General features: G+C 39.1%; 1 protein-coding gene across 1 annotated transcript in view; it reads left to right on the forward strand.

The window, feature by feature from the left end:
- The window catches only part of CNTN3 (contactin 3), a 329,425-nt gene that overhangs the window by 179,630 nt on the left and 126,803 nt on the right, over positions 1-22,992 (forward strand). Inside the window, exon 5 of the mRNA XM_007192451.2 lies at positions 4,913-5,008. Coding sequence (XP_007192513.1) covers positions 4,913-5,008 — 96 coding nt within the window. The remainder of the gene's footprint in view (positions 1-4,912; positions 5,009-22,992) is intronic.

Below are 22,992 nucleotides of genomic sequence, written 5' to 3' on the forward strand. Positions count from 1 at the left end.
ATGACGTAGACTATCATATTTCTTTCTCACAACAATAGCAGAGATAATTGCTATTATTATCCTCAATTTACAGATGACGAAACTGTGGATCAACAAGTGAAGTAATCTACCACAGGTCAAACACTTAAGTTTCAGGAAAGGGATTTGTAGATGGGTTTATCTGACTCCAGAGGACCCAGACTTTAATTCAATCCAAGTTAAAAAGTGGAAGGAAACAGAGAGATGGTCATGGGGGGAAGGGGGATTTGTTTAAGAAAAGTGGAGCATGGGAGTTATTGAAAGATATATTTTGCTTTTTAGATGAAGTGATCTTTGCATGTTTGACATCATAGATGAGAGAGACTGAAGTAAGGAGAGTTGTAAACCCAGAGACTCAGAAGGAATAAGGAACCTTGCACTTCTATAATTCTTTTTATTTTTCAAAGGGCTTGCAGCTCTGCGATGCTAGAGAGCCTCTCTCAAAAAACTCCGTGAGGTTCAGAGGGCAGGTGTTGTCCCCAGTTTACAAATAAAAAGCTGGGAAGCACAGATGGCCAAGTGGTAACTCCTCCAATCTTGCAGATCTGGATTATGGTGGAGCAAAGACAGGATCCCTGGTGGGCCCACTCCTGTTTTCTTTTCCTAAACCTCACTGGTAGAAAGTTAAGAAATCTGCAACCCAGGCACAGAGGATTCAACTTCGGTGGGGGACCCACCATGGAGATTCCAAGGAAAATGATATGATGGATGCAAATGTATGTTGATGACCCACACAATGCCAACAAATATGTAATAGCCTAGAGATATAAAGATGAAAATGACAGTGTTGTAATCTTGGTGAACCCCCAGGATAGGAGAACAAAATGGAAAAATAGAAAAATATAGAAAATACAGAATTGGGAGCTTCCCTGGTGGCGCAGTGGTTAGTCAGCCTGCCAGTGCAGGGGACACGGGTTCGATCCCTGGTCTGGGGAGATCCCACATGCCGCGGAGCAACTAAGCCTCTGCGCCACGACTACTGAGCCTCCGCTCTAGAGCCTGTGAGCCGCAACTACTGAAGCCCGTGCGCCTAGACCCCGTGCTCCGCAACAAGAGAAGCCACCGCAATGAGAAGCCCACGCATCGTGGCAAAGAGTAGCCCCCGGTCGCCGCAACTAGAGAAAGCCCGCACACAGCAACGAAGACCCAGCATAGCCATAAATAAATAAATAAATAAATTAATTAAAAAACAGAATTGAAAGGATGGAGGTAATTTCAAGAGTTTCAAGAAAGGGATGTGGATGAAGCTGGTTTTGAAGATGAATAAAAGTGCAACATCAGTGAAGGAGCGAGCGCACAATTGCATGATTTTTGACAAGCATTTTGTGCTTGGGGAAATCCAAATAGTTTGTTATTGTTTCAGTGTATGTGGCTGAGGGTTGGGGTTGCTGGAGCAGTGGGGTGATGAGAGGCAGAGAAGGAGCTGAATTATGATATACCTGTGGGGAAAGGTCTTGTAAAGTACTCCTAGGTGCTTAGAGTTCACCCATTGTGCCAGTATTTCAACTGTGTTTAAAAAACAAAGACAGTTCCTGAAGGTGTTAAAATCTTATTAAGTGCTTCCCTGTTCCCTAAGGAGGCTTAGAAAATACTGAATATGTATGTCTGCTTGGAAACTTACAACACAAACCTGTTTTAAAACCTCTAAAAAGGCTGGGCTTTTAAGTATGAAATCTATTTGCAGTAGACATTTTTGGTATCCCCAAAATGTGTTAAATCCCCTCTGCCCACCTCTGATTAATGTGCAGTGGGGGTGGACAGTTCCATGAAAGTTCACAGTGAGAGTTCTGCTGGGTAGGGGAAAATGATTGCCCCCAGGGAAAACCCTTCACTGGTAAGGTTGGGAGCCTGTATTCAAATACCCTGACTCTTGTCTTTCAAGGTGATGGTTCTAGAAGGCATTCTATACACTTATCAGAGGTTCATGCAGAATCAATCCCTTACTGACTACAGTAGCAGCTTCAGTAACATAACCAGCCGGTGGCTTTTCTTCCATCCCTCTTTTTTTCACCCCACTCCTTCCCTCCTACTTTCCGAGATCATCTTCCATATTCCCCAGGTCACTCAAGTCCTTTCTTGGCTCTGCTTTTGGGGAAGGAAAATTAAGATACTATTGAACTTGTTGAGCAAGCCATTGTTTTTACATAAGGAACCATTTTTATTTTCCTAGGACACACCTATTAGCCTGCCATGGTAGAATTTTCCCTTAGAAACTTTACTGGTTTTTTTGGTTGTGTTGGGTCTTTGTTGCTGCGCATGGGCTTTCTCTAGTTGCGGCAGCGGGGGCTACTCTTCGTTGCGGTGCGCGGGCTTCTCATCGCGGTGGCTTCTCTAGTTGAGGAGCACGGACTCTAGGCGCATGGGCTTAGTTGTTCCGTGGCACATGGGGTCTTCCCAGACCAGAGCTTGGACCCATGTCCCCTGAATTAGCAAGTGGATTCTTTTTTTTTTTTTTAACATCTTTATTGGAGTATAATTGCTTTACGGTGGTGTGTTAGTTTCTGCTGTAAAACAAAGTGAATCAGCTATACATATACATGCATCGCCATATCTCCTCCCTCTTGCGTCTCCCTCCCACCCTCCCTATCCCACCCCTCTAGGGGAGATCAATCTGTATTTTCTTTGAAATGATTGTAAGCAATTTTGTGTCTTTAATTTTGGTTTCTGCAGGTTTATTGTTACTCTCTAGAAATTGTATCCTGTGACCTATTTAACTCACTTTGTAGTGGGAATTTTTTGGTTTGCTTTTTGTTTTTGTAGATACCTTCCTATTTTCTATTTAGACAATCATATCATCTGCAAATAAGGGTCATTTTATTTCTTCCTTTAGAAACTGTATGCTTCTTATTTTTTATTCTTTTATTATTGCAGCGGTCAGAACTTCTAGTATGATGTTGGCTGCAAGTGGCTAGAATGAACATCCTTGTCGTATTCCTGATGTTGGCAGAAAACATTGTCTTTCACCATCAAATATGATGCTAGTTGTAGTTCTTTGTAGATGCTCCTTATGAAGTTGGTTTCTTCTTAAAATCTGGCTAATTAGAGGCTCCAGAATAATGTCACATTTTGCAAGAATTAGGAGACAGGAAGAAAAATCAGAGAGGTTTCTACCAAATAATTTCTGGAATGACTTCTTATTTATTTTGACTCCTAAACAGAGCTTGTTTTGATACAGTTCTTGTCAAGATTGGACCATGTGCAGCCTTGACTTGGGTTTGGGTTGCATATATAATCTGCCAGGATATTTCAGTAATCTGAAGCTTTTTGGATATTTATACTACTTTTATCTCTGTAGTCCCTAGGGTTAAAAAAAAAAAAAAAAAAAAAAGCCGGGAAAACACTTAAGGCCACTACAGTTATTTTTGTTTGCTCTTCCTAATGCATGTTCTCCATGAACTGGCCACATCAGGTATCCAAAAATACTGTTCTTTGCCCTTATATACTATAGAGATAGTATCACTGCAAATGTCCAGAGCAATGGACAAACCTGTGACAGTGTTAGGGTTTAGGCAAAAGAGGTTTTCACCTATGGAGGAGAAGAGACATTGTTAGTTTCTGTAGAACCTTTTCTTTATCGTTTTTCGTGTATTCTAGGTAAAATCAGTGATGAATATGTTTTATGATGTGAAGTTATATAACAGAAGAAAACAAGGAATTGGACAGAAAATCAGTAATTATGATGCATACTTGGTTGTCAAAATATAATGATTTGAAATTATTTTTCCATGTATGGGCTACATTCTGATATGATGTACTCCTCCACTTAGTCTTTGGGAAACATTTGGATGGTCCAATTCTGCAGTTCCAGCTCAGTTACACTTCAAACGCCTTAATGTTTTGATAATGCTGCATTTGGTTATAGATTTAAGATGATATAATGCTACATTATATCACTTTTGTAGGGTAACTTCTGAATAAAATAAGTCCATAAACACTATTTTTTTCTCCTTTTATAGTCACACATATGTGAGTTTTGCTGAATTGCTTTATTCCATGCTTATAAGCTAACAATTTAATACTATTTTTCAGTAACAATAAAATGAAACACATAGACCTTCTAACTTCCCTTTGATGTATTGATTTATGGTGCTTAGAAAATTCATACATGTCTACAGTTGGTAGTCTTATCAATTTGAAGAAGATTATTTTGGTTTTTGCATTTTTCAAAGTTGAAATTTTTCAAGTTGTATTTTAAAAATACATACACTGCCTTACTTTTCATAGTCACCACATAGGCAATTTATATCAACCCTTAAAAGCTATGAAATGAGTATATTCTTTCACAAATTGACAGTGCAATTTTTCTAATACAGAAAGTGACACCACAGTATGTATTAACTATGGAATGCACAGTACTTTTTTTTTAAATCAGAGTTTAGAGAAACAAATGTTTCTTCTTTTTTTCCCCGTAGGCTTAAGCTTTGTTCAAAATGAAGCCCATAGAATTTTCTCCATGCTATAATTTAAACTGGAGACTATGAATTGGAATTTGCTGTCCTGGATTATTATTGAAAGAAATGAAATGGTTTTTAAAAATAACCACTGGTGATCAAAATAGTATTTGCCTTAATTGCTTTATTAAATACTTGAAAAAAATTATTTGGCCAATGATAAAAACAGTTTGTATTTTTTTACAGCTACAAATAAAAAGGAATATGTGGGTTTAATTTACAGGATTAGTGGGTATGTATTTTTGTTTCTATTGCTGAATTTCTAGAAGCCTTAATAAAGAAATCAAAATCCTACTTCTTCTCAAAGCAAATGTTAAATGTTTTCCTCCTGAGGTTCCTGAGAAGGGATTTTTTATTATCCTAAAAAAGAGGAATGTCTCTGTGTGAACATTTTAAATTTACGGTCCTTTCTGAAATTCTGTTTTGTTTTGTTTTCAAATCAGATCTGGAAAATTTTAAAACCAAAATGAGAAGTACAGTGTCAGTGCGTGAAGGACAGGGAGTCGTCCTGCTCTGTGGCCTCCCGCCACACTCTGGAGGTAACAAGTGCTCTGTTTTTGCTTTTTATGTTTATTAAACAAGTTTCGGGGCGAGACCCACAGCATATGTGCTGTTATTGCTTCCATACATTGCCCTGAGAAACTTGATAATCCAAGCATTGGATTCTGTCAGTTGAGTTGCAATATAAGAAACTCTACAAAAAGTAGTCTATCCAGAGGAGATTATAAACATAATTTACTCATTCCAACAAGGAAGGTTCTAAAGGCAAGCAAGATCAAGTTAATTTCAGTTACCTAATGATGCTGAACAATGCTTCATCCTTACACTATTATCATTTATTATTTAGTTTTAGACCGTGACATACATTGGTGTCTTTGTGGTTTCTCTCTCTTTCTCTCTCTCTCTCTCTTTCCTGCCTTATGCATACATGCTTACACATGCTTATTGATATATGCTGTTGTACCTCTTGATATATGTGTAATATATATTGAAAATGAAATATGTGTGTGTATTCACATCATTTTTACTGGGGTGTTGGAATTGCAAATTTTATGCTACATTGCTATAAATTGAAATATTGCTGGAAATTCAGAAGGTTAGCAGAATAGCTACCAAGAGTGAAAATGAGCTTCTGCACATATGAAAATAATTTAATAAGTACTGCTCCCCAGTAAGAGCCTGAAGTGCTGGTTGGATTTTCCTCTCATGCTCACTATTACAAACTTGGTCACTTGCAGGAACAAAGAAGGCATTATTAATGTATGAATCATTGTTCTCAGAGAAGCAAACACATTCTGTTATTGAGAGGATGAGAATTACTGAGAGATAAATAGGTTAGAGAGAATCTTTCTGACCAGAGGCAAAACTGAGAAGTCTTCTTCCCATTACAGTAAAGCTTAGTCAAATGTCAATATGCTGGACTTTATTTGTTCTGTGACATCCAAACCAAAGTCTTTGTTGCCCATTGACTTGGCAGTTTTCATCACAAAATCCGCAGCCCAGTAAAACAGACATTTCCCATCTTCAGTATTTGATCATTTGAAACGTCTGAGCCAGCTGCAGACTGCAGATTTGGGGCTTGATTAGCTGCCATGCTTGCCCTCGTGTTGGTGAGTATGGGTTTAAATTGGGCTCCCCAGTCTACTTCGGGAGTGTATATTTTGCTGAAATCATGAAGTTTCAGAGGACCTGTGACTTTGAAGGGAAGCATAGACTCTCTTGATTAGCAGTAAAAGTAACTGAGCTCAAACTGGCTTGAAGAAAATGGGGAGTTTACTGGCTCATATAACTGGGTTGAGCCTGTGCTTTCTACTAGAGCTGTATGGTTGACACAGCGATGTACCACCCAGAATGACTCGCTGCCTCACTGTGGGCGGTGGGGTCAGCCAGTGGCCTCCAGCTCTCCGCTTCTTCCTGATCTCCTTGGCTGCAGGAGCCACTTGCCCAGGGTCTCACCCTTCCCGGGACTGCCTGCATCTGGTGACCGAACAAGGAGAGGATATAAGGGGTCAGCCCTCTCTGCCCAACAATGGACACTTCTAGTGGGGAGGACTCAGTCCAGAGCTTCCTTCCAGCATGGCCAAGGCTTTTTGGATCACCACAGTTTGACTTCTTTCTTATCTCAAATCCTGCTTCTGCCTCCTTGCTTTCACAGGTTTTGAGCTTTGGTCAAAATCTTTATCCCAGACTCTAATATTTGCTCCCTGAGAACCAGTCTACTGGACCCAGTGGTTTAACCAGTTTCATAAGCGGTTGTTCTTTCTTGCTGTTTCTTGGCTCTGCTTCCCTCCATGTTGATTCCATTGTCATGTAGACTCCCTGTGGTGGCACAGGTGGCTCCTGGCAACTCCAGGCCTTCTGGTCCTTAGTGCTAAAGATCCTAATGGACCAGACAGCCTGTTGCTCAGTGGCTCCTGATTTTCATTGGATGAGCCTTGCTCATGAGATTTTTCCCTCCAGCAGAGAACCAGAGTCAGCTCCATCTACTGGCAAGCACTGGGATGAGAAAGACGTAGTTTCCAAAAGAAAAGAAGGGTTTTATTATGAGAAAGAAAAGGGAGTGATGTTTTAGGTAGACACTAATAATGGTTAGAAGTACACCTAGTAAGCAAATATCAAAATAACTAAAGTTTATTTTTTAAAAGCAACATAAAAGACCGCTGGGCGGTCTTGTCTATGATGTGTGTTGGAACTGTTGACCCAAACTAAAAGTCTAAGTGATCTTCTTTAAACATTTTTATGACTAGATGTACTTGCTGATAACAAAGGAGGGGATCTTTTAGTTGACTGGGCATGCACACAGTGAGGGAGTCTTAATAAGCTGTTGGATAAAACATGTTCCAAAAGATGAATCTTTTCCATTGTCATGAAATTGGAGAACTGCTGGCCAGTCACAACTCTCCTAAGAAATGACATCCTGATTCCTCTCTGCCTTGGTGACTTCATATAGTGCTCTTTTCATTTTTAAAGCTCACAGTCTGGGATGACTGTGGAAGTCAGTAGAATTGTTGGCAAAGAAGGAAAGAAATCTTCCCAGATGCGGTACATTAGCTCTTAAGACCCCGCGGCATGCATGGGGGAGCGAACGACTGAACAAAAGCATATCTTCCTGCATGCTAGATTGTGCAGGAAAATGATAGGGACCAGAGCGTCAGATTTAGATGCTGAAAACAGGATTGTCATTGATCCAAGTCTCCCTAATGTTGAGTCTGCCAAGTCACAATTTACATCCCCTGCCCTGACTTCTTGGTTTGGGAGCTTCTAGAAGACAGAGCCTATGTCCAGGTTTGCTCTGCACCCAAGTGCCTGACACAAGGCTGGTTTATGACAAGCAGTCAGTAAATAACGGTTGAACAAATGAATACATTCATGAAATGAATAAAGGAATCCTCTTTAGATCGGGCCAGTTACAGATGCTTTCTGAGAATGCACTGCAAACTCTTGTTTCTAGAGGTGGAAGCATTTAACAACTAATATGCGCTGGGTGCCAAGCAGACAGGTGCAGACACTGACAGATGACGGTGAACTCTGCCCACAGCAGCTGGTATCAGCTCCGCTTCATCCCCTTGTGGACTGAGGGACTTTTCATTCAGTGGAGAATGTGAGGCAGCACAGAGCAGCTGAAGCCGTGACTCCAGGATTTATCAGTACATGTGATATGGGGCACACATGGCCCCGCTGCGATCCATTGTGTCCTCTTTCCACAAAGTCCCGTGGTCCCTGCAGGACATGACCTTCCCTTCTCTGTCTTAACTGCTGTATTACTTTTACTCACTTCTACTTGGTCCCTTCTCAGTGGTCGGAAATTTTTAATTTTGTTGTTATTTTCTGATTACTGAAGACATCAGTGTATTTTATTATCTATCGTATGCTCTAACAGAATCACAGCCTGACAGAGTAGACACAGGGGTGAAATAATAATAATAGTAACAAATAATAATAGTAGTCTCTATTTATTGAGTGCTGCTTAGTTGCTAGGCAGGGTGCTGGCTCTTGGTGGAAATAAATCATCTGCTAGGAGATTCTTTTGATTAAAAGTATGGAGAGGAACTGGATAAGTGACAAGGGAGATATGCAAAAAAAAGAACCCAAATAGGAGTCCCAAAGTACGGAAACTGAATATATTATTCATACTCCCTTAAATAATTTGTCTATGCAGATACTTTATAAGAAAGTAGCAGCAACGTGGGGCTGCTTTGCTTAAGAGCAATCACCATTTATATGATGCCATAGAAGGAAAAATTGTTTCCTGATGGGTGACAGAAATGTTTCCTAGGAGTCCTCATAACTCCTAAGCAATGCAGGTTACTGTCATTTGAGAGGGGTCTTATCTCCCACTCATTCTGTGACACTTTCTGCCACTTCCTATTCATTGTCTTCTCTGCAGAATAATCCAGCATCTCTCTAAGGTGAAAGGAATTAGTATCCTCTTGAAAATTAGCTGGAAAATCAGGAAGCGACATGCCAAAAATAAGGTACCAGCCATGGATTATCCTTGGGTTAATTATCAATCTAGTTACCAATAGTGTGAAAACCTGGGAATTAGTGTAATTACCAGTCAGTTGCTGATATCACCACAAGATTGTTGTAAATTCAAATGCGCAAAAAAATTATCCTAATATAAATAAGGATACAAGACTAGTTCATGGGCCTGTCATGATAAATGCTAATTAGACAGGAATTCATAGGTTAATCAAGTTATTGCCTACATACATGTTAATAAAGACTTGGTTTTTGTCCAAGGATGCCTGATGAGATTTATTCTGAGTTAAAAATAGACCTGAGTGTTTCCCAGTGTTTCATAAGCAAACAGCTTTGGTCTCTGATCCAGCTTCCCACGTCTGTGCTCTGTGCATATTCTTCTTACAATGACAGCCCTGGACACTGCCTGCCATCCTTTGGGATGTGAAAAGGAAGCGTGTGAGATGCTAAACAGCAGGTAGTGCAGGATGAAGCGACTTCATGCTAAAAATTGCTTTGTAAATCCTGGTGTGACAGAGGTGACGATTGTTAGCAACATAACCAGATGGCGTGGGATTTACACCCTCTGTGTCAACATCTTTTTTTTTTCTTTCCCTAGGACCAAAAACCAAAAGTCACCTCAGGTAGTTTAGATGGGGCAACTTGAAGAAAAATTTCCAAGTAGGAATGTTCTGGAAACACTTGTGCAGTTGCTAGACCTTGCTTCAAGGCGATGAGACATTACCTAGTGTTTTGGGATGTGATTTGGACCCAAAACAGTAGTTTCCCCAAATACCTTAATGTGTAACCTTAGCACCACCTTGGCTTAGGCATTCATTTTCCCTTGAACTACAATCCTCTACTATTCATGTTTGTAGTTTAGTCAAATTTAAAACAACAGCTTTTTACAAAACTTTGAAGTAGGGAATACATAATATGTTCATGGGCAGAATGTGCTTTCTGGCTCCCATGGCATTTGCATCACTGGTCACTATATAAAACGTTTCTTTGAGAACCCAAGGGTTTCCCCTTCCCTAAAGCAATGTACCTGAAAGTTGCATCATAGCAGGTCTGTATACCATCACAAATTATGAAATCTAGATAAAGCAGATGGTTGGTGGGTTATTGAGGAATAAGCATCTCTCTGCACCATAGAATATTGCTCCTAATTTATTGCTCCTAAGCCTGGGAGTCAGATATGTTAACATGTCACAAGAAAGAGAGAATCCATCTGTAGACTGAATGAATAATATATCACAATTGTAAAAGTGTTTTTTGAATATATGCCAATGCTGATGTGACTGTTGACATTTATGGGTGTCCAGAATATTAATAAATTTGTAGTAGTATTCAGACAAGTGTGTTCTGAATCGGTTGACACATAAACCTCAGGTGCTACTATGTGGATAACAGTAAAATTGATCTCTGAAGGGAATATCTGTTGTCTCAAATAGTCTTAATTGCTGAACATCCATTTTGTAGTTGGAAATGGAGATGAAAAATCCTGAGTTTCTCCAAAGTGCTTGAATGTGGAAACTATGAATTAAAAATATTCATTGAGTCTGCCCTCCTCCCTCCCTTCCTTCCTGCATCTGTCCATCTATCCATCCATCTATTTTATTCATATTTTGATTTACTCATGCATCCATCAAATATCTGTTGATGTGTGGAAGATGTTTACGTCTTATAATGCTATTTTACTGTAATATATATGGCCCTTTACTTGAATAATCTTAGTATTAAATACAGAAAAAACTGAAAGCATTGCTGATAAACTTGATAGGAATGTATTCAAGTCAGTATTTTTGAACCCTACCCAAACCACTTTCCAAGTTAAATGTACTGTTCTCAGGGTGCAAGGAAATAGAAAGATAAATAGGAATCCCCCTGTCCCCAGGGACATATATGTGAGTGGCTTGAAATGTCTGATTTATATATATAGATAAAAATATACTATAATCCTAATATGTTTACTAGGTAGAAAAGTGTAAAATTAAACTATGTAAGTAAATTTTTAAAGAGGGCTTATTATATTTTCTTCATGTACCCCAGGGTACATTTGTACATTTGATTGGCTTATTTTTACCCCATTTTAGAAAACCTGTTTCTAGACAGCGCTTGGGTTTCCTTCCTCCAGCCGTAAGGGTTGGATTATGTGGTGGAGGTTTTAGACTCGCTTGTGTTCTGTTTAACGACACAAGCAGTGACTGCCTGTCCTCCTGGGTATTCCCTCCATCGCCTCCACGGGCTTGGAACCACGCCTAGCATGTTCCAGCTGGCCGCTGCTGATCGGCCCAGAGGAGGTTATATGTACTAGTGTTCTAATTAAGCTTACGTGAGCTACTGTTAACAGAGAAACCTGAAAATATATTAGCTTAAACTGAACTGTATTTCTTGCTCAGATAAAATCCACATCAAGTGCTTTTGATCATAGATCTCTGGCCTCATCCATTTACGCCTCTCCGTTTCAGCCTCTAAAATCTGTGGTCGCTGCCTCTGTCTTGGTCCAGCTGGCAGGGAAAAAAGGGGGAGAGATGACCCATGGATGGTTCTTGTGGACATGTGCCTGGAGGGGATGGCACATGTCACCTATGTGCACATTCTGCTGACTGGTTCCCAGTCACATGGTCACACTGAGAGCAAAGGAGGTCCATTGTGTGCCATGGGGGAAGTGGGAACGGGTTGGGAGTATAGCTGGCTCCTCTCTGCCACCTTTAGATAGACCTGCGCTTCTGAAAATAAGCACAAGCAGGTTAGGACCAGAGATGTATAAGATACAGTGTGTCTTAAGAGGCTGTATTTCATGATTTCTAGTGGCTGTATAAGAAGCTTATTTGGAGGACTTGTTAAAAATGTGTATTCCACGATCCCACTCTCAGAGATTCTGATTCCTTAGTGGGGAGTCTTTTCTGGGAATCTGCATTCTTTATGAATGACCCAGGGGATTTTTGACTCAGCGGGGCCTTGAGCCACACTTTGAGACCCACTGTCGTCACGTCGTACAAATTTAAATGCCTTAAAGAAATGTTTTAAAGGAGTAGAGAAATGTCATTTATGATGGAGCAAGTGTAAGCATTGAAGTATTTCAGGAGTTGCATTTTATTAAGTAGGACATTTTGGACTTTAAAAGGGTAGTGGAATTCTTGGCTTATATAGGACATTGATGTTCATTTATTTATAAGCTAGGCAATTCCTATCCCAGCTGAATTTTTCCTTCAGTAACATTAGCTGCCTTAGAGAGCACGGTTGCCGGTGTGCCTAGGCGTGTAGCTGAATATTCCATGGCATTCATCCACTTTCCCCCCGTGTGGGGTAGTTGGTAGGTGCCGGGCAGTCACCGGTGCTTGTTGATAATCACAGAAGCTGGGCATTGGTTAAGTGTGCGTAGCTTTTGATCCTCCAGGCACTGCTTGGCACCTTACCCCTGAGTAGTTTGGATTTGTTTATTGTTGTTGTTGTGTCTGTGTGTTTCTGTGCGAGTGTTCATCTCAAGGGGGTATGCCCATCTGGAGTAAAAATCAGACTGATATTGTAGGGGAGGAGTTTCAAAATCAATCACTTTCCTTCTTCCCTTTTAGACCTGGCTCTTACTTAAAAGCTATTTTTCCCTATTAACTTTAGGAAGTTTGACTTTGAAAGGATACCAGTATTTAAAACTAAGAAATTTAAAAATGAATCATGTGCAACGTTTTCAGTAAGATTACAAGAGTCAGTTTCTAAATGCATCCAAAGAAACATCACAGTAACCACCTTTCTGTATTCTCAGAGGTCTGCAGGGGCCAGCCAAGTGTTTCAGATTAATGAGCAGGGCCAGGTTTTGAGACTTGGGCAATTTTTTGGTTTTTTCCCAGTAACATATTGAAATCACTTAACAGCATCATTTACTTCATATGCAATTTTTACAACATAGAAAATACAGTTCTTTTCTGAGTTTTTTAAGCGTTTTGTCACACGTATCTTCCATTTGCTGGTTAAGTTATTACTATGGCTTTTTTCCTAATGTCCTCTTAAGTTAAATTCATTAGACGCAGACACGCTTGGCATATTAAACACATAGAGCTGTTTTTTTCACTATTTATACAAAATTTGCTGCGTATCAGTCAGCTTTTACTAGGTTCTGTTGCAGTAACAAATGACTCCAAAGTCTCAGTAACAAATGACTCCAAAGTCTCAAGGGCTTATAATAATGAAGATTTATTTCCAGTTTTGTAGGCTCTATGCTATGGGTTGGCTGCAGCTATATTCCATGTGACCTGTTTATTTTGGGAAAAAGTAGCCCTTGTCTGGGATATGCCATTCTCATGGCAGGAAGAAAAGAAACTTGTCAGACTCATTCAGTCTGTTCACAGGTGGTATATATACATCATTTCTGCTCCCATTCTATTTTTTAAATTAATTAATTTATTTATTTATTATTTATTTTTGGCTGTGTTGGACCTTCACTGCTGTGCGCAGGCTTTCTCTAGTTGCAGCGAACGGGGGCTACTCTTCGCTGTGGTGTGCGGGCTTCTCATTGCGGTGGCTTCTCTTGTTGCAGAACATGGGCTGTAGGGCGCGCAGCCTTCAGTAGTTGTGGCTCGTGGGCTCTAGAGCACAGGCCCAGTAGTTGTGGTGCACGGGCTTAGTTGCTCCGCAGCATGTGGGATCTTTCCAGGCCAGGGATCGAACCCGTGTCCCCTGCATTGGCAGGAGGATTCTTAACCACTGCGCCACCAGGGAAGCCCCTCCTATTCTATTTTGTGAAACACGTATTATGGCCAGTACTGATCAAATGGGCCAGAAAGCATTCTGTCACAGAGAGGAGCAACAAAAAATTTTAATAATAATGTAATCGACTGTAAGTTCTCTCTTATTTTTTTCTTTAGCTATTGGGCCTTTGTAGTCTTTCTTTCAGTTTCCCCAGATGTGATGAGATCTAGATCCAATAACTAGTTTAAGTTATCCTAACTCTTCCAACAAGAAGATGTAAGAACAACAATATATCATGATGAAAAATGGCACCCAAAATGTTCAAACCACCCAAAGCATTCAAATGCTGCTCAGTTCCAGCCGATTATTGCCATGGAGAAAACAAGAACAGCTAGAAACTATATGTTGGCAAAATTTTCCAAAACGTTAACAATATGGGTCAAACAGTACTTGGTTTGAGGGTGCCTTTAGCCTGTGGGCCACAGTTAGAAGTCTCTTCCTCAAGGACATTCAATTAATGCTAATCTTTAAAAATGCCTCATTCACTCAGTAGTCTAAGGGTATATGTGTCTAAGAGTTAAGAGTATTGTTTATAGCCTTTAAAAATTCACTTTTGTTAGATTCAGGAGTACAGAAAACAATTCCAAACAAGGCTAATTAAAACAGCTAATTATGGGCTCCTGGAGGCCTGCAGTATTTGGAAGTAACATCTCAATCCTTCTGGAAACAGTTTTCCAGATTCATTTTACATTCTCCCCATCTAGCCTAGTTTTACATCATTACTTTTCTTAGCAAATGTTTTATGCCCCCAAAGTGGGGATAAACCAATCAACTAAACACAGCAAAGCCATGGGGGTCTAATGTGTGAGGTTTTATTATATGTAAGTACAAACTCTGTAATTTTTGAGACTACATTTGATTTTATCTAGAAAGAGATGAACTTGGAAGGTCAGTGATGTCAGCTAAAGCCCAGTTCCCATGAAGAAGCATTGTATTCCCAAGAGTAAACACAATAATTAAGCAGAATTGTAACTAATTCTTCCATTGTAGCTATGAGTAAATCATTTGTTGTTCCTAAGGTAAATTTTTATGTAAATCTAGAAATTTAAGAATTTTGGGGGAATTCCCTGGCGGACCAGTGGTTAGGACTTGGCGCTTTCACTGCCGAGGGCCCAAGTTCGATCCCTGGTTGGGGAACTAAGATCCCACAAGCCGTGTGATGCAACCAAAAAAAAAAAAATTATTTTTTCTCATTTTTCTAAAATAATCTTAATGTTTTCAGTGACATTAATATATTTGGAAATATTGTGCATTTTGTAACCCACTCCTATCACTTCTTTTAATTTCCCCTCTGATTTTTATACAGCATGACACGTACATACTCTCTGCACTGAGTAGTATTGATGACCCTCCACAGATAAGGAACCTTCCTGTGCACTGTGTCCCTGACAAGATCATCTGACTCATGGGTTGATATATTAAATACAATAGGTAAAGGTAAATTCTGTGTTCCTACCATAGACTCCTTATTTTCTCTTGTGGTTTTATACTTCTACTCACAGACCATTTGTGTGACACTGAGCAACATTTTTTCACTATGTATTCTTATGCAACAGCAATAGGCATCATGCAAAAGAGTGAGGCAGTTTTTTAAAAAAAAAAAAACACTTTTGCAAAAACGCTGGGGAAAGCAAAAGAAAGCATCTTTCTTTTATTTGTCAGAGCTTTTAATAGTACAGTACAAATTTTACATATCCTAGAGGAGGAGTCTAGCGGACAGCTTCTCCCAAACTTACTTGACGAGCGAACCCTTTGTTTATATAGCATCTTGCGGGACCACATATTCTGAGAAGTCCACTTCAGGAAATGCTTACATAGCTTGAAGATCATGCATACCAGTAATTTTCAAAATATTCTCTGCTAAATGCTCTAAGGGTTTGTGAAAGGGTACAGCTTAGTGTACGGGCCTCAGATTTCCCCAACTCCCTCTTCAAATAGAGCAATTCTTTTTTTACCAGTTTTAAATGTTGTAGTTCCACATAAATATTCTTTAAAGATAGAATTCTGTACTGATAAATTATAAAGAGAAAGGGAGGGAGGGAGGAAGGGAAGGGAAGGGAAGGGAAGGGAAGGGGTAGAGGACAAGTGTATCTTATTTTATCAGTGAGCAGGTGGAGTCAGTTCCCGGAATTTGTTCTGATTCATCTTCACTGTAATTCTTGATATATTAGGGGGTGGATTCTTCATTATATCATTATGAAAATTGGGTGAGAAAATTAAGGGATGCTTTTGACTATACTTCTGGCATTTTATAAATTCAATTAATTATGAGTGGATCACATTACATCTGTTATAGTAATAACAGGCTGGTGTTTTCTGGTGAGGAAACGAGTCCATCAATCATCTGTAATCATTGATCTTCAGATAAGGGGACCTGTGCTGGCTGGCTTACAGAAACCATAGTGTGTTTTCAACACTACTGCCAAAACATACTGTATTCTGCAAATTTCTTAAGAAGGCCTATTCTATTTTCCACTTGTGATGTGAAATGACATCTGAAGTGGTGACATACGTAGACTTAAAGCAATCTTTTTCAATCATTATAACCTTTAAGCACCACTAACCTCCCTCAGGATTCTTTGACCTTTTCTCTCTGTATTAGGCTTTTTGACAGCTCAGAGAGAGAAGTGGTGTACCTGACATCTGGTATAAACATGAAGTGTTAATTCTTGGCTCATACTTAATATTGCCAACTGCTTTCAGATGCTCATGTGATATATTTTGTTTTTTCCATGGCTATAACACAGAATCTGTATGAGTTTTCTTAATCCAGTGCTGGTAAGGAGTGAAAGTTATTTCTTAGTTCTGAGTCTTGGATTCCTCACCGTAGATTAGGGGGGAGGCAGAGATTCAAGAGTCCTTAGCCAGGCAATGAGAGAATTTTGTCCGCTCCAGTACCAGAGTAGAGAATAAGAAAGGTTAAAGGACTATTAGAACAAGATACAGATGTAAAATGAGGGTGAAATTAAGGCTTTGTTAATCTTTCTATTTTTGAAGTAGAACAGAGACAAAATTCCATATCTCCAACAGGCATTGGAAGGTATTAAAGTGACCATGACTTCTTTCTGATTCTTAGTGAAGTATATTGGGGGTAGGTATTCCAAGCTACAAAGCATTATTAAGAATCCTCAACTAAATTGGAAGAAATGCTGTTCGCTAAAACCAAGTCATGATCAGAGCATAATAATACAATGAAGGAAATCTCCAGGAAGTAAAAGGAATAGGTGAAATACAAAACTCACTGGATTTCCAGATATCTCCAAGTTGGGAGAACTTGAAAACAATGCAAGAATTGGCTTCCTAGTCAAAGGAAACAAACCTTTGGAACTGCCTGGGAATTTCAGTTGGAAGTATTGTATAGAGAAAATTTAGAACAGAAAATGAGAGAGGGTTCTGCTGAAAGAATAGCACCTGTGTATATCTCGTGTTACATTTGTGAACCTCCAGCTCTTATGCACCTGATTAGAGACAGATTCCTTGAATCCATTTTTTTTTTTGGCTGCATTGGGTCTTTGTTGCGGCGCGCGGGCTTCTCATTGTGGTGGCTTCTCTTGTTGCGGAGCATGGGCTCTAGGCGCGCGGGCTTCAGTAGTTGTGGCTCGCTGGCTTCAGTAGTTGTGGCTCATGGGCTCTAGAGCACAGGCTCAGTAGTTGTGGCACACGGGCTTAGTTGCTCCGTGGCATGTGGGATCTTCCTGGACCAGGGATCAAACCCGTGTCCCCTGCATTGGCAGGCGGATTCTTAACCACTGTGCCACCAGGGAAGCCCCCTTGAATCCATTTTAATAAGAACTGAGACAACTAGCAGTTGGGATATTAGGGCTGTGATAAGACATCCTTATAGGGGACGTAACTTACAACCCTTATATATATGCAAAGTTCTTGAACAGTTGTGTCATGAAAAACTGATTCATCTAAGCCGTGTGTAGTGTGTTGGCAAAAGGACTTGAGAACCTTTACACCTGAAATTGAAAAAAATGTAATCAAGTTGATAAATGTATAGACAATCATACTATATCTTAGTGCTAATAGAATACTAGTGATACTTAGGGAAACAACCTTCAAATGGTCTCCAGAACAATGGGAGGCTTCACTAGAAGACAAAAGGACAGATGAATTCTATGAAAATTCTTTTGGAACCAGAGAATGCAAGAGACTTCTTTGCAGGGAAATTGCCCTGAAGAAGGGAAAGGAATTCTTTAACAAAGCTGCATACAAAATTCCACATGGAAAATGAAGGACGTTTTCTAGAGAATTCCAAGTCAGTTTACCAAGGTTCAGCATGATCTCTGTCAGGATTGGGGGGTCAGGTGTGAATGCATATATTTGAGAATGTCTCCAACAGTCTGGCCCAGTTTGGAAATGCATCAAGAGACATTCAAATTGCAAGTTAGTTTTGGGCTTCAGTCATGTCCCCTCCAAGAACAGGGACAACTTCCAAGTGCAGTTGAAAGAATGAAAACATGCACTGCCTCCTGATCATGCCCTATTCTTGTCTGTCTGATTTCTGTGATACCCTTTAAAAACCAGCCAGTTACTGTACTAGGGAGATAATCCAGGGATAAGACTTACTCAGTGCAAACCTTTTATTAAAGGCCTACCACGCTTTGTTCTGAGGAATTTTGTTTTCCTTTTTTTAAACTCTAGTTAGATCAGATTTTCAAAAGCACATCAGAAATATTCCTAGTCTTAAATCCAGGGATTTATATAACACAAAGTTGCAAGACCAGTGGGAAATTAATTTCCTTTGAAGCGCATGAGTTTGAAGTCTGCAGCCTGCCACCATGGTGCAGAATTTATTCAAACACTGTTGATGACCTCTTAAGGTCCTTCCTACCCCAAGTTATAAACTGACTGCAGGAAGCCAGTGATTGTCTGGGCCATTCTGGCTAAGCTGGAAAATAGCAGGTCAGAGAAAGGTCAACTAGAGACTCATCACATTGCTCACAAACACCAACCCCCATTGGAGATAGTATCCTGTATATACATGGTGTCTATGACAGGCCCCCTACCCAAATAGCAGAGAAAATACGGTTCCTTTAAATGTTGACAAGGTATTACACTTTATCAAGCTGAGATATCTTTGAATGGATGCAATGTGGTGTTATATTTTACCATCAAGTATTTGTTTACCAGTATTCCAAACTTGCTATGGGTCTTCTGCGAAGAACATTTGGCATGCCTATATTTTACTCACACCTTCGTATTTTCTCAGGATTCTCCTACTACCCACAGAGGTTATGTGTTATTCTTCAGTTCATTGTTTCTCTGAAGTTCCACATTGCTCTGTCTTGGGCATTACATAGAAAAATACAACAAATTTCAGTTGATGACTAAAACTGAAAGACTTCCGTCTTCAGTTGTAAGGGAGAATGCAGGACCCCTTCCACTCTACCACATTGTTCTGTAAACCTCAGGTCTGAGAACAGGATGCTGAACACAAGAACTTTCATGTTTCTTATATCCCTTGGTATAGTTTTCAAGATACAATGTAACAAACGAAGTGGAGTTGTCATTTTAGTCCGGAAAAGAATTAATAAGTACATGTTCCCTGCTGAAATTCTCCTATATATCTTTTCTTTCTTGCTTTCCTCCTCTGGCAGAAACAAATAATTACTAGCAGTGAGAAATAATGTATCTGTTGTATTTTAGCGATTTCCTTTGTGTGTGCATGTGCACATGTAACTTCTTTTCCTTTTGGAAAAATTATAGATCCGCTAAGTAAGAGAATTGTCTGGATGAAGGAGAATGGCACACATGGAGAAGGAGGTTTTTATTGGCATATACTCTCCACTGAATATAGTTAAAGTAAGGAACGTATAAAAAGTAAGATTCCAAAATGAACCCAAGCTTTTCCCTTGAAGATACTTAAAAAAAAAAAGTTTGTGCTGTCTGTTATTTTTTTCAGGAGATAAAATAAATGATACTTATTATAGAGCATTTAGAAAACTTAGCAGGTTTAAATCACAAAGGTAAAATCACCCATATTACCACAGTGCCAAAATAGCCATCATTTTGGTCTGTTTACGCTGTCTTATTTTTTTCTTAAACATATTTTTTTTCCATAACTGAGAGCAACTGTAGTGACATATTTGTATTTTTTTCTGTTAATGTTATAGCTTAAGCATTTCCCTGTTAGTGTGAACACCTTCAAAATAATCTTTTTTTATTAAAAACAATTTTAATATAAAAATAATGCCTTTAAATCATTCTTTATATTTTAAGATGATTATCATTTTGTTTGTCATATATGGCACCTTTTTTTCTGTTTTTTTCCATAATTTGTCACCTTTTGTTATTTTAGTTAGTGGATTTCATTTTTGTTTCCTTATTTTGCCTTATTAAAGTATTAAAATTTTATATAGTAAAACCTCTTTGATTTACATATGTTTTTCTGCCTTGGGTGTCATTTTTGATAAAGTCTCCACATTATAAATATTTTCAAATATATACATATATTCAGGACCTTTATGATATTTTTAATTTTAATATTAATCCATCTAGAATTTGTTTGATGTAATGTGTGAGGTAAGGATTTGGCATCATATTTGTAACATGGGTAGCTAGCTGTCCCAACACATTTCAATGGATAATCCACTCTTTCCCCTACTTCTTTGAAATGCCACCACAATCATATAAAAATACATATAGATTGATACATACCTACATATATATATATATATATATTATATATATATATATATAATATATATATACACACACACACACACACACACAGACACACACACATACACATACACACACACATGTATGGATCAATTTTTGAATTCTTTATTCTCTGTTATTGTTCTGTTCCTACAGCATCACTATGATATTTTAAATGCTATACCTATTTTAATTCCATAATGTTTTAATAATTTGTAGGACAAGTCCTCCTATTGTACAGCTTATATTGCCAAAACAGAAAAGAAATATTGTCTTTCAAATACATTCATTCTTCTAAATGCACATCAGACTCATTACATTTAAAAACTTTTTTAATTTACGTATTTTTTAAAACATTGTGACCAGGTATGAGAAGACTACCTAGTTTTTTATATTTATTTGCAGATTTTCTGGCCACTATATTAGTGTCAGTGAATTCTTGGATGACCCTCATGTGTTCCCAGAAGATACAGTGACAGGAGCCATTTTTGAAATACACCATTGCTCTTGTGTAACTAAGGGTACTGCTTTCTGTTGTTCTGATAGATAATCATTATCATGTTGAAGGAAGTAGCCCGTCATTTCTCATTATTCTTTTGTTTGGTCATTTAGATTATTTGGACTTCTGCTGTTATAATGCTATGGTTAATATCTTTGAGTGTAAAATTCAGTTCATATTTGGGGTTTTTGTGAAAGATTTTTCTACATTTGAAGTCTCTTTCAAGAGCACAAGTAGTGAGGCCTGATAATACAGTTTTTGTCATTGGAATATGAAACATTTTTGTCTAATCCATCTTTATTTCACTTCTTTTCCACTACTTTAAAAATGTCCCTACAGATAAGCAAACTACATTGTTCTATAATTATGTCAGTATTTTGCAGTAGTGTGCTGAGCATTAAACACACTGTAGAAAAAGGTAGTTTAATTTATTTATTTTACAGATGAGGAAACTGAGACCTCTATAGATTAATTGATTTGAGCAAAATCACATGGTGTATGTCAGGGCCATACTCAAACTCAGGTTACCTGATAACTCTAATCCTTCTTTTAACTCCAGCATGCTTTCTCCTGGGTTCTTTTAAGAACATGATGAGTTCTACAAGGAAAATTCTTTTTTAAGCTTTTCTTAAAAGGAAACAGACTTCAGTTTCAGTTGGGAGGAAAAAGTGAAGTTGTAGTCAAAGAGAGACAGGCATGGAAGTGATTTATCATATTCAAGGCCCCCCAGTTAGAGAAACCAGAATAATGGACATTGAGAAGACTTAGCCATCCTCCTTTTCCTTTTTTTTGGCCAATGTGTACAACATCCCTAGCTTACTGGAAAGGCTTAGTAAATTATTATTGAATTGACAAATGTTTGTGAGTTCACTTTTACCACGTTCAATTAAGAAAGAAAATTCCTGGGCTTCCCTGGTGGCGCAGTGGTTGAGAATCTGCCTGCTAATGCAGGGGACACGGGTTCGAGCCCTGGCCTGGGAAGATCCCACATGCCGCAGAGCGGCTGGGCCCGTGAGCCACAACTGCTGAGCCTGCGCGTCTGGAGCCTGTGCTCCGCAACGAGAGAGGCCCGCGCATCGCGATGAAGAGTGGCCCCCGCTTGCCACAACTGGAGAAAGCCCTCGCACAGAAACGATGACCCAACACAGCCAAAATCAATCAATCAATCAATCAATCAAAACATACGCATCTGATTCAAGATCCTCATTAAAAAAAAAAAAAAAAAAAAAGAAAGAAAATTCCTGATCCCTTGCTGTCTTTTCTAAAATAGAATGGACTCCTTATAGAGATGAATTTAGCCTAAAAGTTTAGGTAATTGTTTATTTTGTATATATTTATTTTGTGCCTGTTGTGCTGGGGGAAGGGGTCCCATCAAAAGATAAATCAGAAATAGTTTGTGATGTGTAAGAGGGAGGCTTAGACGTTGCTCTAAATAAGGAAAGAGAGAATGGTGAACCGGTTAAGAGCCAAATGAATGAAAGTATTAGGAGCTTAGAACAGGGAAGACTTCAAGGAGGAAGCAGCTTGTGAAAGACTGTTTTACCTGCTAAAGAGAAGGAGTTTCCTGGTCAAAGTAGCCTCGCGGAATCAGAGCATGGAGTATCAATAAATCTAGACAGAGGAGAGAAAAGAGAACCAGAGGAGAATTAATTGAACTCCCTGCATTAATGAGTTTAATGGCAAACGAGAAGAAGGAGGTCGGAATATTTCTGAAAGCCCAGGAACTTCTGTTTGGTTTCATGATCACCTTGAACAGGCTTCTATTTCCTGTAGCATTTTTCTGAGTGCATATTCTTGCAAACAAAAAACTGAAATTATAAAGTATTGAACACCCACCGCTTTGCGGTATGGAGGGGTGGGAGGGATGTGGCAGAGGACAGTCAAACACCAGGTTAGGCAGATTGGATTAGACCATTACGCTCTTTCTGACTGTATTGCCTTCCTTTCTACTGAAGAACTAGAATTTCTGAACCGATCAGTTGACATCACAAAGTTTGTGGGTGGAGTCACATTTCTGGTTTCAGGCCTGATTCAGCCACCTAGCACCTTGTGACCTTGCATGAGGGATCATACGACCTCCTGACTCCTCAGGCTGGGAGACTGCATGTGAGGTGAGCCGTGTTCTTCTCTTCCCTTCACCTTCTCTCA

This window comes from Balaenoptera acutorostrata, chromosome 10 (genome assembly GCF_949987535.1).
Source record: "Balaenoptera acutorostrata chromosome 10, mBalAcu1.1, whole genome shotgun sequence".
In the NCBI taxonomy this organism is placed as follows: domain Eukaryota; kingdom Metazoa; phylum Chordata; class Mammalia; order Artiodactyla; family Balaenopteridae; genus Balaenoptera; species Balaenoptera acutorostrata.